The 17,853-nt window shown below is 48.7% G+C and overlaps 1 protein-coding gene across 1 annotated transcript in view; it reads right to left on the reverse strand.

The window, feature by feature from the left end:
• Window positions 1-1,840: 1,840 nt before the first annotated feature.
• Window positions 1,841-17,853, reverse strand: part of TOX2 (TOX high mobility group box family member 2) — a 152,340-nt gene continuing 136,327 nt past the window's right edge. The window contains exons 6-9 of the mRNA XM_086622990.1: window positions 11,506-11,586; window positions 10,150-10,557; window positions 7,741-7,871; window positions 1,841-1,877 (exon numbers count right to left, since the gene is read on the reverse strand). Coding sequence (XP_086479116.1) covers window positions 1,841-1,877; window positions 7,741-7,871; window positions 10,150-10,557; window positions 11,506-11,586 — 657 coding nt within the window. The remainder of the gene's footprint in view (window positions 1,878-7,740; window positions 7,872-10,149; window positions 10,558-11,505; window positions 11,587-17,853) is intronic.

Below are 17,853 nucleotides of genomic sequence, written 5' to 3' on the forward strand. Positions count from 1 at the left end.
TGCACGCTGGAAGAAATTGGGCCACCACGTGGTGAGACTCCTCTGGCCAAGCTGCATCTACAAATGGGCTTAAAACGGTACATGAATTAACAGGCTTCCTCCAGGCAGGTGGCCCAGGGTGTGACATTGCACGTGGCGTTATTTTTTATGCCATTTGGATTTTCCGTCCTTGCTACGGAAGGATGGAAATGCCAATTCCATCCTTACGCCGTTTGAATTTTTCATCCTTCTCGTGTCCTTCTCATCTGTGCTTCTTAGGAGAAGTTGGAAATGGGGCTCTCGTGGGCATCCACCGGGGACGTTTTCTGTCTGCTCAAGGGTTGGCAGAGGGGAGGAGGGTCCATAGCACTGGGGTATGGAATAGCTTTGTAAGAAAACGCCTGGGGCAACAAGTTATTCCTTGAGAAAGGAAAATACCCTCTGCTGAGGGGAAAGTTGGCAATTTCCAAGGGAATGAAAGAAAAATGCTCGTCTGTCTGCCACTGCTCAGTGACAGCTTCCACTGCTGGAGGTGGTCGCAGATATATTTAATGAAGTAGTATGGGCCAAGAGCAAAGGTGGAGAAGGAGAAAGCAAGTGAGAATGTGATGGGGGAGGACAGAGGGATGGGAAAGCTGAGGAGGACAAGGACAAGGCAGGGACCTCGCTGGCTGGGACACTTCCAGGGTGTGCCCTCAGAGTAAGGAGAGACCGATCAGTTCTACTTTTTGCATATTTTATTATAAAGAAAGGTAAGATAAGCATTGTGAACCGAATGTGCCAGGCGCTGTGGAAGCAGCACCCTCAAACAAAATAAAAAATAAAAAATGAAAAAAAAACAACAAACCAACAAAACCCCAGAAATGCACCTTATGAGAAACTGTAATTATGCTCTCTAATTTTTCATAAATAGACAAAAATCATTGTCAGCAATTTTTAAATAGATGGACATATGGCAGAAAAAATATAATAATGCCATACAACATGGATATAAATTGTCCATTTCTTGCTGTACAAATAATAGAAACAAGTTTGGCAGGCTTTTTTTGTCATTTTTTTTATACACGTCTCCCTTCTATGTATAACTAAAAAATGTGCTACAATTAATATAAAATGCTTTTACTATAAAGTAAACTACTAATTCTTTTCACAAAAAAATCTTAAAGATGTCTTTAGCACAGCTCTAAAACACTTAGTAAGCTACTTACAACTATCCAACAAATTATAATTTCATCATCTTTTTCACATTTCTCCTCTCGTATTTTGCCTTCTGCTCTCTCTCTCTCCCCCCACCTACCGAGTAATAGTTTTTATTTATTTTTTTGTGATTTTTTTTTTTTCGCCAGACATCCAAGGCCTTTGCATGTACAATATTCACACAAACTTCACATTTTCTTGCACAAAGTTTAGTGCTGTTAGCAAGTCAAAAGAGTGCATCCTCCTACTGAGCTGGCCTAATGCTGCAGGACACCAGACCTGGCCCTACGCTGCGTCTAAAAGCAGTTCACTAGGAAAATAGTCTGTAGCTAAGCTGATGGCAAGCAGAAAAACGGTGTCCTTTTAGTTTATTTTATTTTTTTTTTTTGTTGGTTTTGTGTTTATTTATTATTTTTTTTATTATTATTTTTACCTGTTCTTCACCATTTAATGAGGTTTTCGGGCTTCCACAGAAAAGTAGACTTTTAGAGTTCCAAAATAAGAAAAGAAAACTGCTCTTAGAGCCTGGAAACGAAGCCAGCGACGAGGCGCGGTGGCAGCTCTCCCGTCCGTACGACTTGCTGGGTGCCTCTCCGCGTAGTCTGTAAGACAGACCCTCTCAAGTGTCCTTCGTCTGAGCCTCCTCGGAAAGGGATGCAGGGTTTTAGGTGAGGTAGAGTGCCTTGTCCCTTGGCAGCATGCTGTAAGGGAAGCGAGAGGCACCAGGTGAGACGGGCAGGGACGCAGCTGAGAAGTCACCTACTGGAATTAGCCCTCGCACGCGTGGTTGCACACCTGTTTTCAGCTGTGCTGTGGTTTTTAGAGCCATAGAATGGTTTGGGTTGGAAGGGACCTTAAAGACCATCTAGTTCCAACCCTCCTGCCATGGGCAGGGACACCCTCCACTACACCAGGTTGCCCAAAGCCTCATCCAACCTGGCCTTGAACACTGCCAGGGATGGGGCAGCCACAACTTCTCTGGGCAACCTGTGCCAGTGCCTCAGCACCCTCAGCGTAAAAAATTTCTTCCTTACATCTAATCTAAATCTGCCGTCTTTCAGTTTAAAGCCATTGCCCCCTTGTCTTATCAACATATACCTTGTAAAAAGCCCCTCTCCAGCTTTCCTGTAGCCTCTTCAGGCACTGGAAGGCTGCTATAAGATCACCCTGGAGCTTTCTCTTCTCCAGGCTGGACAGCCCCAACTCTCTCAGCCTGCCTCCATAGGAGAGGTGAACATATCCTTCATAGACAGGTTTTTACGGCACTCCGTAGTGCCAGACACAAAGCAGTCTGCTCCCAGGGACGGGCGTGCAGAGGTGAACCAAGCAGAAGGTGCTTAAGGGTAAGAGCCTGGTGCCATTTTGGTTCTTCCTGAATTGCACCAATGAAGACTAAGATATAAATTCTTTCTTGTGGCTTAATTTGTGCTCTTGCGGGGGCTGCAGCAGGGGTTGAACTCTGGATTTCCCTGCAGAGCACGTCAGCGTGATGGTGGAACCAGCTCCACCATTGTGCTCTGGAGCTCTGTGCCTGGGCTCAGCCCCTCGGCCACCGGCCCTCTTCTTCGTCACACACTGTGCTTAGGCTAAGCCACGGGGATTTAGGAAACATACACGTGCTTTTGGATAAAATGTGTCATTCTGACACTGCACAAAGAATGGGGGGATCTCAAAAATGTGATTGAGGGGCTTATGCCTGAAGATGTTTGCGGGTGTCCAGGAGGATTTAGGTAAGTTTCATGGCTAAAGAGCATGGAAGCAGGAGACACCATCTGCTCGATGCCTCTCGCCTCCTCTCGCAAAATAAGTACAACTAGAAAAGTTCAAAATCAGAAAGTGAGGGGAAAAAAAAATCTTTGAGACAGCAGGATTAGTTGCTTTCCTGTGGCTCTGGTGAAGACAGCAGGAGGTAGAAGGAACCCTAGGAAGACCCTTATGGAAGAGGACTGGTGGGACAGCAGCCAGGCTGTGTGCTCTGCACATCCCTGGCCCACCAGATCTTGAATTGATCACATTATTGAAGCAAAGACTTAGATTTCAAGAGCTCCAGGTGTGTCCTGGAGAGGGAAGTCGGCTTACACCACTGAGACACCCCGCGTGCCAACGGCTCTACAGCGAGCTGTGCAGATCAGCACCACTACTCCCTTCCCTGCCTGCAGCACCCGGGGCTTCCGCCCTCCCTACGGACAGGCTCCTGCTTTCAACTGCCAGCAGCAGTGTCCTGCGAGGCAGCCCGGACACTGGTTTTTCAGGACACAATAGGGAAAGGAATGGCTGAAGTCCCTCTTTCCTGGCTGACATCCCATGTGGGTTTTGCTCTGAAATCCAGGCATTTTAACGGGTTTTATCATCTGCACAGACCTGATAGAAACATTGTTGGCTCCATAAAGACATCTTGGCCTTAAAAGGTGATGAAGAACATTTTTTACACTGAGGGTGGTGAGGCACTGGCACAGGTTGCCCAGAGAAATTGTGGCTGCCCCATCCTTGGAAGGGTTCAAGGCCAGGTTGGATGGGGCTTTGAGCCACTTGGTGTAGTGGAAGGTGTCCCTGCCCACGGCAGGGGGGTTGGAGCTGGGTGATCTTGAAGGTCCCTTCCAACCCAAACCACTCCATGATTCTATGATTCTATTACAAAGCTTTGGGAGATTCTGGTGTGGGTGTTCTTGTGAGTGGAAGAAGAGGGAAATAGCAGACAGCACGGTAATGCTGTTGTTGATAGAGCTGTCTTCTGATAGAGCGCAGAAGAGTCCGCTCTTTGTTAATCTCCACATTTTATAATCCACATTTAAAATGCAGAGTCTTCCCTACTGCACTCAGCAAAGATTTAACGCCACTGAGCAGCAGCGAGGTATTCCAGTACTACATTAATTTTACAAAACACGCCACAGAACATTTCCCAGTTTGTTACGAAGTATTACCATAAATAATTGAATCCAAACGAAGTGCGTTTGTGATGGTTTATCCTTGCCTTTTTTTGCACTGTTTGCTCATTTAGTTTCTGATTTGGAAAATTCTCCCATTTGGAGAGGATCACTTCATTGTTAGCAGGAATTAGAGAGGATGGAAGTGTCTGGATGAAGGGGCCGTAAATGGTTTCATGCATCTGGATAAGGCATAACAGAGCGTCCTGTCTTTTAGCCCAAAGGAGAGTTGGGAAGAGGGGAGAAAAGTTACTGAATGATGGTACCCAAAAAAGAACCTAATCCGTGCCTTGCAAATGAGCAAAAGGACGTAGAAAGATGAATCCAGCTCAGTGTCATCACGGAAATACCTAAATGCCAGGAGACAAATGTAAATGAAACCCCAAAGAGAGCTTTGGTGGAAAGAGCTGTCATCAGAAGGCAGGGCAAAAAAAAAAAACCACAAGTGAGGTGCCTCGAGGAGTTAAGAAAGATTTGCAAGTGATTGTAAACCAAGCTGTACCGTTGATACAGGCAGCTAGTTCCCTTGGAGAAAGTCACTGCAAACCACAGATATTCCGGAGGAAAAAGTGCGAGAATAAGGCTGTCAGGTGAGGGAGACAGGGGACTATGGAAGTAGTTTGTGATATGATGGCAAAAAAGCAATAAAGTGGTACGTGGTGGTCGCTTGTGGGACGTGATAGTCGTATTCTATGCAGGGATGGAGAAATGCTCCCTGTGTCTCTGCCAGCAGTTGAGGGCACCTTGGGCTTAAGCCCAGAAAGAGCTAGGGAAATTGGATGGAAGTCAGGAAGCACCAACACCTGAAGAACGAGGAGAGGATGGGCCAAGAAACATTCAAAACTCTCTCTCTGACATGGCTGATTTATGAACTGAGGAGTGTCTGTTCACAGGATCCCAGAATTTGAGGGGTACAAGGGAAGAAGTGTCATTTAATGGCATTTTAAGTGGCACTGATATAGGCTGGGGAAAAAAACCCTACAGCAGACCCCTTATTAGATGGAGAAGGACAGAGAGAAAGACAACCTTGTGAGTTTTTCAGAAGTTGTCTGGATGACAAACACGATAGGAAATGTAGGATGGGGAGGCGTTAGCCCAGCTAACCCAGTGCCAACACATGCTGGAAGCTAAAGAAATATCGAGGTCAGACATGAAATAAAAACTCACAGAGCAAGGCAGGCCTGCCTGCGTGCTGGGGAGGCTGGTACAACCCTCTCTTTCAGGAATCTGGGACTCTACAGCTGAGCCACATCACAGCAGAAAATGATCCTCCTTCTTTCCAGACAGTTGCTGATTTCGCTCCTCGGAGCGCTGCTTTAATTGCAACGAAGCCGGATGCAGTTTTGAGGTTGAAACGGGCAATTACATGATCCAAAGACTTCCCGATTATACCTAAAACCGCATCGATGAATCAAACTCAACAAGATCTGCCTTCCCTCTACCACCGCTTTGTTCGCGCCCGGCTTGTGGCACGGTGCCACGCGGGAGCCCGGGGGTAACTTTGCAAACCCGTGCAAAGCACATCGGAGAAAGCAGCACGGACAGGAGGATGATGAGAACCAGATCATCTCTTTTCTCGACACGAGAAAACCTTGAGCCACAGCGGGGCTGAGCTCCTGCAACGCGTGTGGATGCTACGAGCTGGGCAGCAACGGCCGGGGCTGGCAGGAGCAGGAGGGCACGGCACTGCCGATGCACCGGGCGTTGCCATGGCAGGAGAACAAGCCAGCGCTGGGTGCTGGGCTCCTTCCTTAACAGCAACTATGACATTTTTCGGTGTGCTCTGCAGTGCTGATCTATATCCCTCTTAATTCATCGCTATAATCTACCCTCATAATTATCTGGAAGTCTCTGCATAATCTGTCTGGTTGGAGGATGATTTTTTTTTTCCAGGAAGCTGCGATAAACCCATGAAATTCGATATTTCTGCTGTGACAAAGGCATGAAATGCATGAGCTTTGATCATGAATTGCACGGGCCCTCTGCTGACAATGCAGAGCTCCAGCCAGCTGCCACGGAGCTTGTTTTAGCAACACAAAACTCAATCCTGACAACTACGGGAGCGTTTCACCCGTTTCTAGAGTGCCCTGAGTATTCTGCACGGGGCTTCGTGGTGGGATTTGCAGAGGGAATCCAGTGTTTTCCTAGCTGATCCCCTAAGTAATGACATTAAAGTAAAGAAAGAAATTCTTTACATTGAGGGTGGTGAGGTACTGGAACAGGTTGCCCAGAGAAGCTGTGGCTGCCCCATACCTGGAAGTGTTCAAGGCCAGGTTGGATGGGGCTTTGGGCAACCTGGTGTAGTGGAAGGTGTCCCTGCCCATGGCAGGGGGGTTGGAACTAGATGATCTTTGAGGTCTCTTCCAACCCAAACCATTCTGTGATTCTATGATTCTATGACTTTTACTGCTAGGGGAGCTAATTTCTGTGGGAGCTGCCTCTGCTCAGCACCTCTGGGATTTGGGATCCACGTGTCATAAGCCTCCGAGCATCCTTAGCATTTTACCCACAGCATCTAAAGGGACTTTTAGCCCCCAGTCTCAAACAGGTCCCTCCTTTCGGGTTGTCTGCAGGGACTTCAGGAAGGACCACGAAAGGTGGCTGGCAGAGCCCGGCAAAACCCACCGAGCTGAGCCCCCACGGGCAGGCAGCCAGAGATATTCGAATGGCTCAGCGAGTGATTTATCTCCCTGAAAGAAATAAATGTCTGTACAGTCTGTGCCCAGCCCAGCGATCCTAAGTGCACCGCTGGCACAGGCGGGAGCTGTGCTCTGAAAGGCCGGGAGCTTGCTATTATCTCCCGTGAGAGCTCCATGTTCCAGTACTTTGAGCAAATCAAACAATACTCAGAAGCTCCCGAGCCTCCTTCCCTACCTGCTCCCCAGCAAACCACGTGTTTTACGGAGCACAATAGCAACCTCCAAACTGTTATTGCTGAGCCAAGAGCGGTGGCTTAGGCAGAGGTTGGAAATGGCTTTCACGTACTCCCTCCTCCCCAGCTTTGAGATTATCCTGATGATTTTATTTATTGGGGAATTCGAGCAGCATAGAAGGGACCTTCGTGCTGGCACGTCCATGGCAGAGCTTGTAGGGCATAAGGGGGAAGATCTGTGCAGATGCCTGTGGCCTTCTCCTGCAAGATGTGGGGTCTGGAGCATTGTGTGGCTCTTGGGAGGATGGGGCTTTGTGCGGCATCGTGGGAAAACCCCAGGACCAATCAGGGACCCATTGCCAGAGGCAACTATGGGACCCTGGTGATAAGAGCAATCACTTCAGGAACAGAAAGACGTTGCTTATGGACACGGCCACCTTCAAACCTCCAGGGAGTCTGCTCGGGAGGCTGGGCTTCCCTGGCCAGCTCTAGAAGGAGATGTATCCAACTCCTCTGTTGCTAATGGGGAAACACAAAAACCAGGAAACTTCTTCCTGCCCAATGAAGAATTCATCTGTGATTTTTAAGCTACCTGCTTCCACAGCATCGCTTCAGGGAGCCTATAGAGAAGAGGAAACCTTGAACTCCATCGACCGCAATGAGCCCATCAGCTTGCTGTACATTTTAGGGCAGATTTTCAGCTGTTGTACCCTGCCACAGTTCAGATAACAGAAAGTGCATTAGCAACGTGCTGGTTTGTCTACTGGCCTGCAGTGGTTGATCCCACACTCTCTGCTGGGGTAGTCGTTGTCCCACTCGGTGCTTCCCGGCGGGTTTGATGCACCAGGCGAACGGGGTCCAACGCTGTTTGGAAACTCAGACGAAATATGTGAGAAGTCCTGCGGGGTGGAAAGGAAAGGGAGGGTTACAGGAGCATAGGCAGCAGGAGAAGCAGCAGATCTAATAATATTGCATCGACACCTTTACACGCGTTACCCCAGCACCGTGGCAGCCCCCGGGACAGCAGCGGGTCCAAGCCCAGGACCCGAAACCACCGCGGTGGGACCTTGCAAGAGGATGAGTTGTTGCAAGCAGGTGCCAACGCAGCAACATCTGATTTACATCCCTCTTCCCCGCTCTTGTTTTTCAGGACCTCCCTCCTCCGTGGCTGTGGAGGACATGCAGCCACAGAAGCCTTTGCATCCGCAGTGTTTGTGGATGCAAAAAGTGTTTTTCCACTCGGGTTGCAGTAACACGTTACCCCATTGTAAGGCACAGAAATAAGAGAAGGAACATCCACAGAAGCAACTCTCTCCATCGGCTCTTGCCGTCAGCGGCACTGTTTTATCTGAAAGCTGATTAGCTTTCCCGATTTTTTGGGGTTGGCTTAATTAGGTGACATCAGGCAATGTATATTAACAGGAGTCATGGTAGTTACCTGAGCAAGAACAAGATTTTCTTCAAAATATCCAAATTAGGGCAGCGTGGGGTATTTTTTTTTTTTTTACTTTTTATTTTTTTAGTCATAAATTCATGTAGAATGAAGCTTCACAAAATGCTGCCGTCAGCAACAAAAACTACTCCAATTAAAGTGATTATGGGGATCCCCTTTTATGCTCATTGCTGGATGTAGGCTCTCGCTGAAGTACAGAAGCCACTCTTGCCTATATAGAGCTAAAGCCCAGTTGCCGTACTGGAGAAGTTACTTGGTTGGAAATTAAAATCTGATTAAGGATCTGACCTTCCCACATGTGCTGTCTCTTTATTATGGTCAGGTATAACAATGAGGGTGGTGAGGCACTGGAACAGGTTGCCCAGAGAAGTTGTGGCTGCCCCATCCCTGGCAGTGTTCAAGGCCAGGTTGGATGGGGCTTTGGGCAACCTGGTGTAGTGGAAGGTGTCCCTGCCCATGGCAGGGGGGTTGGAACTAGATGGTCTTTGAGGTCCCTTCCAACCCAAACCATTCTGTGATTCTACGATAACTGTGCTTCCACATCCCTGCTCTCCTTCGGGTTTTTTCCACTGCCAGATCTGTTCCTAAATTAACAACTTCTGTTTTCTCAAAGTTAGCCCCAAACTAAATAGGTCACACTATGGGAAAGAAAGCTTTGCTCATGGCTGAAGTACTGTATGAATTGTGTGACATATAGCTAGCGAACACGTGAAACACGAGTTTTCCAGGCAGCTGCGTGAATACTGCAGTGAAAAGTACCATCAAGTAAATGGTGGCAGCTGTGAATTGAGGCTCATGTCCTCCACTGTGCATCGTCCGTCCAGTTCATATTCCAGATGGACAAACTCTGGGAACCACCCATCTCCTCCTTCCTCTACTGGCAAGTTCTCTATAAGGTGTAGCAAATGGGTTTTTGCTATAGCAATTTTTTCCTCCCGATACATTACACATCCATAGCACTGGTCTGTAGGATCTGCTTTGCTGCTGTGCTGGTACTACCAGCACACACCAAGCACACATGGCATGCTCACGTCTCTCTGCCACAAAAGTGTTTTCTCCTATTGCCAGGCAGTTTTTGGAAAAATATTGGCTTTATATTTTGCTTATGACATTCCCTCTATCCTTTTTCTCCTTCTCCTGGCAATCCCCCTGCATCCCTGCTGTCGTCTCCCTTCTCTCAGCAATATCACGAGGGGCGTTTCTCACTGACTATCCAACCCATTGGTTCAGATGACCATCAGTGAAACCCTCCCCAGACAAGGATGGGGGACCACGTGCACAAGGAGCTTTTACCAGGGGCACCCCCAATTCCTGCAGCTTTCCCCATTGAAAGAGCCTTCGTTGCTCCAGTCGCACAAATTTGCCCCATTTGTGGGGGTGCTCGTGCTCCCGGCTCAACACTTTTGAATCTGTCACCCTCAAATGACAAGATCTGCAAGGATGGAGCCAGGAGAAGACTGCCTTGGGAACAACATAAACACCCAACAGAAAACTCCCTTGGGGACAACATCAACACCCAACAGCAGACTCCCTTGGGGACAACATCAACACCCAACAGAAGACTCTCATGGGGACAACATCAATACCCAACAGAAGACTCCCTTGGGGACAACGCAAACACCCAACATCCCTCAACCATCCAAAACCCAACAGAAGACTCCCAACGGGAAGAGGGCGAATGGAGCGGTTCATGCTGCAAACCCTCTCCCCCTCCAAGCACCTACCTGCTGCCCAGGAGGCGAGGCGTTCATGGGGGGCTGTACCTGTAGTGCCATGGGGGGGGACAGGAGGGGCTGCTGGGGGACCTGCTGCATGCTGAGGGGCTGGCTGAGGAGGGAGCTCTGCGGGTGGTGCAAGGAGAGCTGCTGGTGGAGGGGGGGGCTGATCTGGAAGGAGGGCGGCGGGGAGGCACTGATGCTGGGCAGCATGGGTTTGGAGGTGAGGGTCCGGGAGAGGCCAGGGTGCGGGTGGCCACGGTAGTTCTGCAGGTCCGATGGGGACAGGAAGGAGCCCAGGCCGGGGTAGGGCGAGGAAGCCTGCGGCGGCATCGGGTACATGGGCTGCTTGGGGGGGATCATTTTGGAAGGTGGATTGCTCTGGGCGCTTTTCGTCTCCCCCTGGTCAGCAGAGCTCTGTGGGGAAAGAGAAAGGAGGGTGATGAGGACGAAAGGGAGGAAACATCACTACATGTCCCGAGACAATCATCCGTCCATCTGACCGAGCCACGTGGGCTTCCCGCAGCTTGCTCCTTTCCCCCGAGCCAGCAGCAGCTTGCAGGGGACCACAGGCTGGCAGCATCCACATGTGGGAAATTAAAGTCCAGTAACTTCACGGGGCCTTTGGCAGAGCCCGGAGTGCCGGAGTGCCATGAACTGGCACGGATGCAAACCGCCCGCAGCTCGCTCCTTAGGTCCACATAGGTGGATAAGGTCCTTAAGACATCCTTATATCTTCCCTAAGAAGATAGAAGATATAAGATATATCTTCCTTAAGATCTAGAAGATATAAGATATATCTTCCTTAAGATCTAAGGAAGAAATTTTTTACAATGAGGGTTGTGAAGCACTTGAACAGGTTGCCCAGAGAAGTTGTGGCTGCCCCATCCCTGGAAGTCTTCAAGGCCAGGTTGGTTGAGGCTTTGAGCAACCTGGTGTAGTGGAGGGTGTCCCAATGCCCAGTGTCACCCATGGTGAGCCTCATTCTCCCGCCTTCGCCGGCGCTCCCTTGATTGCAGCACTTGCACCCCGAGAGCCAGGCAAGGAGCAGCCACCAGCGGTGGGGACCCCTTCATCCCCAAGCAGGGAACCTCCTGCCCCGCTGTGACACCCCCTGATGAAGACAACCCAAAGCAGCAGGGTGGCCTTTCGAGGTGCTGAAGGCAGCCGGCAGCCTGGCGCCCGCCCTAATCGCGCCAAAGAACGTTTCTTTCAGCTCCCTGGGAAGGTGGCTAACAGCGGTACCAGTTCTGACAGCACGATTACACCCTATTTCTTATAAACTTGCTCCTCCCCAGAGGGTCCCATGAGTTGCAACTAATTCAGCATCGCTGTGCCCAGCCACTGCGTGAGCACGGGCTGTACCTTGGAGACGAGGCTGGCCCGGTACGCTGCCAGGGCTTTCAGGTACTCCTTCTTCGCCGCTTCTGTTTTCCTCTTGTACGCCTGAAAGGACCAAAGAATAGATAATTATGAATAAAATAGAACAAGGTGCTGCTGGGCATGGCTGTACCCTGCAAAAACGTGTGCATGGGGAAACCAATTCCTGCTGGAGAGGAATTTATCCCGAATCGAGCAAATAAAGCCCCTGGATTGGATCCACGCTGGGATTTTTGGAGGTGTCACTGGGTGGAAGGGTCTGTGTGCCCAGGTAGATACTTAATGCATGTCTGCTGTAAGAGGCACAGCCTGATTTCCTAGGGTGAACCCAGCGAAATCGCTTCCCAACAGGAACCAGGGGAAAGCATGATCCAGGCTCTTGGAAGAGCAAGACAAGAGCCAAAATCCCCAAACGACAGGATGAGCTTAAATAATGGTGGGACATTCAGAAATCCTAACTCACTCATTCATTTTCTTGGCTTTCCTGTTATTTAGCCTTTAGAGCCCCAAACTCCAGCTCTTCTCTGCAGTCCTGACAGCTGGGAAGTGCTTTCTCATCATATAAAAGCCGAGATTTTTTGCCTAATCTTACAACTTGGGGAGCAGGAGCTTGCAGGGAAACAGGAATTTTTTTTTTCCCCGAGAAAAAAAAAATAGTACAGTTCTGTCAGAGCAAATTATTATTGTTTATTCATCCTCCTCGCCCCTGTAATGGGACATGTTTCATGACCATTTCACAGTGCTGGTCCCTTTTCTGCCCAGAGTTTGGTCCTCCATGTATGTAAAAACACCAGCAGAATCCAGCCTGTCTCAAGCGGCGCGAGTCCTCGCGGGGTAAAATGGATTAAACTAAGCAAGGAGGAAGAATATTTTAAAACGGAGTAAAAATTTCAGCAAAAAGGCAGAAACTCCCACGAAAAATACCTATTGGTCCCATCCTCTGCTGGAAACTCAAAGCCCTCCTCGAGCAGTGCACCGAAAGTTGATTTCAATTAGAATAGATTTGCATACATTTAATTCTGCTTTAAAAACAGGACACCGAAGCCCCGTGAGGATATTCAGCTCCTTTCCCTGTAAATTTCCATGGCCACGGCAGCACTAACGCTGACCTCCGAAGGGAAAATAACCTTCCAGCTGTTAAACTATCCAGCTATTTGAACTTCAATTGAAAATCAGTACAGGTAAATTCTGTTAAAAATGGTTTGAAAACCTTATTTTCGTTGCTAAATCAGAGCGATTCCCGTAATAAAACGTTTTGACTAGATACACTGGAGGTCTCGGATGGCAATTTTCTGAAATGAAGCGTTTTCCTAAGTTTGTCTTCGGCTTTCTGGGATTCAGGAAGGGTTATATTTCCTCCATCCAGAACAAAATTACCTTTCAAAAACGTCAGCCCGAAGAAGAGTTTGCCTGTGAAAAGCAACTATTCCTTCCAGCTGTACCAGTTCCCCCAGTAAAAGCTATTACCTCCAACCCTTGCCTCGCCTGTGCCCGTAGCCCATCACCGTGACACCGGTGCTGCCGCCGTGGCAAAGCAGAGACACGGGTGTCCGCGTACCGGATTCTGCACAGAAATGAAATGTGAATTCCTGCATCCCATAGCAGTGCCCATAGCTGGGTGCTGATGGATTGAAAATGTATTTATATTTTGCCTCTGGAGCAGCAAAAAGTGGTTTTGAAGATTTTTTTTTAATCTTTTTAAAATTTTTTTTTAAATCTTTTTTTTTTTTTTTTTTTTAAATCCAGGTGTGCACAGCTACATGGAGATGAATTCATTTATTAAGAAGACTTGTCTGGAGAAAAACCTGCAATTTATGGACAGCGAGAGGGCAGGTAAACAAGACTTCCTAAACCTGAATGCAAAGAAATGAATACCTGATAAATGAGGTGCCTATCTTCATCTCCATCACTTGTTTTTTCTGCTACACGCTTTTTTTTCCCCCATTCTTTGTCTTTTTCAGGCAGTGTGGTGCCTCACTTGTATTTGGAAAGCGCTGCCAGGTGCTGTCTGATGCATCAAGGCTGGGAAGGGGCAGTGGAGCAGCACGTCCTCCCGAAGGGAGAGGGAGATGGCTCCGAGGAGGAGCCTCTGTGCTGCTCGGGCTACTGAGAGGGGTAGGAGGGCAAGCCCAGGAGGTGTTTCCTCACGCTCTCTCCAGCTCTGGAAGGTTCCTGGTGGATTATCTGGTTTGTGATCATAGAATCATGGAATGGTTTGGGTTGGAAGGGACCTTCAAAGACCATCTAGTTCCAACCCCCCTGCCGTGGGCAGGGACACCTTCCACTACACCAGGTTGCTCAAAGCCTCATCCAGCCTGGCCTTGAACACTTCCAGGGATGGGGCAGCCACAACTTCTCTGGGCAACCTGGTCCAGTGCCTCACCACCCTCATGGTAAAAAAAAACATCCCTAAGGGGCTCCTGCTGGGAATTCTGCAGCCTTGTCCTGCACATGGAGGGTTCTGCACCCACGCAGGGCTCGGCCGAGGACGCTGAGCAGCCAAACCCCAGGCTGGTGCTGGGGAACCACCACACTGAGGTGGGAAGAGCAGGTCCGAACCAAACTTCTCAGGAATTGTGTGCGTAACGGCCGCTCCGGTGCAGTATTTATAACCTTTAAAATTGTAATTTAAACATTGACAAAACCATGTTGCTTTCTAATTAAATCCCATCTTCTCCCAGGGATTTTAATTTCAAAAGTAATTTATCAGATTTAAGGATCCTCAAAACATTTTGCATGTTTTTCGTTCTAACCTGCCGTGCCCGCTGATTTATTTTCTTGATTCATTAGCAGGAGGATTCATTAGTCATTAAGCGAGTGGGTGGGTGGGGAGGGGGAGCAAAAATGCTTAGTGATTATGAAAACAAAAAATCAGAGCTGTAAGAAGCATATGTTGGGATCGTAATCCTGACACCTCTGTGTCTCAGCAAAGCAGCCAGTAATTGTACCGTAATGAAATGTTCTTGTTTGATAACCAGTTAATTAGAGAAGACAATTATTCCAAACCCTGCTGACGCCCACGATCGGCTCCGTGTCGCGCCGGCACTGAATGACAGCCAGAGCTGTTACTGGTAACCTTTGCATCCCAGCCTGCCTGCTTTAGCAGAAACGCTGCTTCCCAAGCCTGGGAAAGGACAAAAAGAACCCAAACTCTCCCCAAAAAACCAAGGTGTCCGCTGACCCCAAGTGAAAAAGTCTGTGCTGCGATCCCAGCTGGAGTTTGGGGTGTTTTGCTTCAAAAGAGAGATCAGGAGAGAAGAGCTGAGAAGTTCAGCAAAGGTCTCCAGGAGGGGAGGGCTGAAGGACTCCGTGTATTTCGCCAGGAGAGAAGACCAAGAGGAGCCACCATCTCCCAATGCAACACTGCAAAGGAGGAGGCAATGAACGATCCTCTGCATCTGCTGCAGACAGGGAAAGAGGCAACAGGCTTAGGCTGTAACGAGGGAAATGTTGGCTAAGCGAGAGGAAAGCGTTCCTAACAGTAAGGATAATTAAGCACTGGAAGAGATTGCCTGGGGAGATGGGTAATCTCCACCACCGAAGGTTTAAGAACAGATTAGGCACACATCCATCAAGAATGGCTTAAGTAGAGATGATCCTGACCCCAGGCAGCAGTGTGGTCTGGTTGACCTCTTAAGTGTCTCCTTGCCCTCCTTTCTATGATTCCATGACTGTTTCTCTCCCCCCCCGCCCCAAATGTATAGATTTGGATTTTATTGTGCTTGTAAATCCAGAGGGTTTTTCTTGTTAACTATTATACACTTTCCTTCAAGATATCTCTTGGGATCATCATAACTTATGGCTTATTCATAAGATGACTTGAAAGTACCTCCTCCCTGCACGGCAGCGGCTGCCACACCGCCCTTCTCTTGGCATACGGCCTCCGCACGGCCATCGGAAACGCGTGCAGCAAACACGGCCACGCCATCCTTATTCCCTCCCAGCTCTTCCTCACCTTCTCACACCCTCCTCTGTATCCCTCCGGCTCCCTTCTTGAGGAAGGCTTAATCTGTCCCTCCCACCATTAAAACCAACTAACCCAAGCTACGTTTACTGTGGAAATCTCAGCACACCTCCTTCAGTCTAATGGCTATAGACTGGATTGCTATGTCCTGAGGTCAACAAGCTTGGACACGGGAGGCATCTGTCAATGATGCCCATCACGAGGTTGCTGGTTAAGCAGTGCTCCAATTCTCCCAGGCGCTCTCAGCTATGGCACGGAAGCTGCTGCGCATCTGATATCCCTGAGGACACCTACATGGAAGGCATTGGCTAAGAGAAGGCTCTGATTTCCCTTATCCTGGTGGAGATGCAGTGTTGTGAAGCTGTCCTTTGGAGAATGAATGGATAAACCCATAATCAAGTACCAATTACCATTGATTAAAGTGTCCTGAAACAGAGTCCTGCTTTCCTCTGCCCTGACTTCATCGCTCCACATGAGGACATGTATATTCCCAGGGCAATCCACAGAAGATTCCAAAACAAAGTAGAGGAGGAGGGTGACAAATCCAACCCCTAACCTCCATGGAGGATGAAAAGCACACAAAATGCATCTTCCACGCTTCTGATTTTGCTCTCCAAGAAGAGAAGTCTCATGGAGCTGCTTTTAACAGTAGATCTGCCCCTTCATATGTCCCTGATCATTATCCTCGTCTCCATCAGACCTCTCTTGAAACTTTATTCGCGACTGGTGCTTTCATCCTTCTCTGGTACATGGCTTTCCTTGACACTCAGAAGATGTAGAAACCTCCTTCCAGGCCAGGGCAACTGGTTGGACCCTTCCAGCCCCTCACTGCCAGGGGCAGCAGCAGGAAACTGCAACCAGCGTTGGCTCCACCACCACCAGCTCTGTACGACGCTGGAATTGGGCAGTTTGACGGCCACGCTGCCAGGCAGCACCTGCTACCTGCAGTTCCCATGGGATCTCTCCCCAGTGATGGCTCTGCCATAATATAGCTTCACAGCTGGCCCGAGATGCCTCTGTCCCACTGCAGATACACGCAGTGTCCTGTCACCAGGTGATGTATCAGGTTCACTGAGTAGATCTGATTAGATGGGTGATCTATTATATCCTGCTGAGCGAGTAATTTTTCTGCTGGGTAATTTATCCCTGGAGAGTGAACGCTGGGTTAGTCTCCAGGCTGTGCGTTTGTATAGGAAAATCACATATCCATTTGGCCATGGAGTCACCAGTCATTACTGAACCGGTCCTGGCAAAGCAGAGCTATGCGAGCAAGAACTCATCTCTGGTACCTTTGTGTCCCCAGGGAGTCCCCAGATTCATAAACTCAACTGGAAATGTCAATTTTGTCCAACTTCGTTTCTGCTCGCTCAGGATGGGAAGCCCTGGTTGAGTCTGAGGTTCACTCAACAGGTTGCTCAGAAACTTCTTGATGCCTCTACTCTGAGTTGCCAGGGTCTAGGGCAACACCAACCCAATGCTTTGAATTTGTTGCTGGATTTTCTAGTGAAAAGAAGAAGGTTCCAGAGACATCTCCAACTGCCACCTTGGCAGTGTTCCCTGTGCTCCATCATTGCCAGGCTCCAAACCAGCCTCCTCTACCCCCAAAATACGCTGGGCAACGGGAAGACGCTCAGAGAGAGAATAAGAGAACATGGAAGAGAAGAGCAAATCCCACCGGTGACTTCTCTATATGCTCCGAAGAGTTTCCAGGCTCATCATGCAAATGGAATTCCCCCAGTAGAGGACAGCCACCCAGGGAGCACCCATCCACCTACTCTGGAGCAGTCTGCCAGCAGGAGAGCTGGTGGTCCCATGGAAGGAGAGGAGGGGGCTGCAGCCCTGCCGGGTGGCACGAGCTGGGACCAGGCTGTGAGCACTGCGTCTGTGTTGGACAAAAACCCTTCCTAGTGAATTAGTAGAGTTTGCTCCAATCTAGTGCTCAAATTTTTCTAATTTCTGTCAAATCAGGCAGCCCTTCTACACCTCACCGGGTAACACGGCAACCGCTGGTCTGTATAATAATAATATAACAACATTATATAATGTATAATATAATAATTTTCATAATCTAATATAAAAATATAATATATTAGAATGCTATATAATCTATATTTTATATAACAAATTATACAACGTATAACGTAATGTATAACACCAGCGAGGCGCGGGATTCTGCGAGCCTCGAGCAGGGCCCCGGAGCTGCGGCGGATTGCTACGCCAGGTACCCCCTGTGATGATAACGGCTGCATTAGCATTTCACTCTCCACCAAAGTCTAAGCTATCTCCACAGGAACAGCTGCTAAACTATTTGCAAAGTTCAAAGAGTCCGTATTAATATTTTTTTTTTTTGCCTTTTTTCCCCGAGTCAC

This window comes from Tauraco erythrolophus, chromosome 18 (assembly GCF_009769465.1).
Source record: "Tauraco erythrolophus isolate bTauEry1 chromosome 18, bTauEry1.pri, whole genome shotgun sequence".
Classification (NCBI taxonomy): Eukaryota; Metazoa; Chordata; class Aves; order Musophagiformes; family Musophagidae; genus Tauraco; species Tauraco erythrolophus.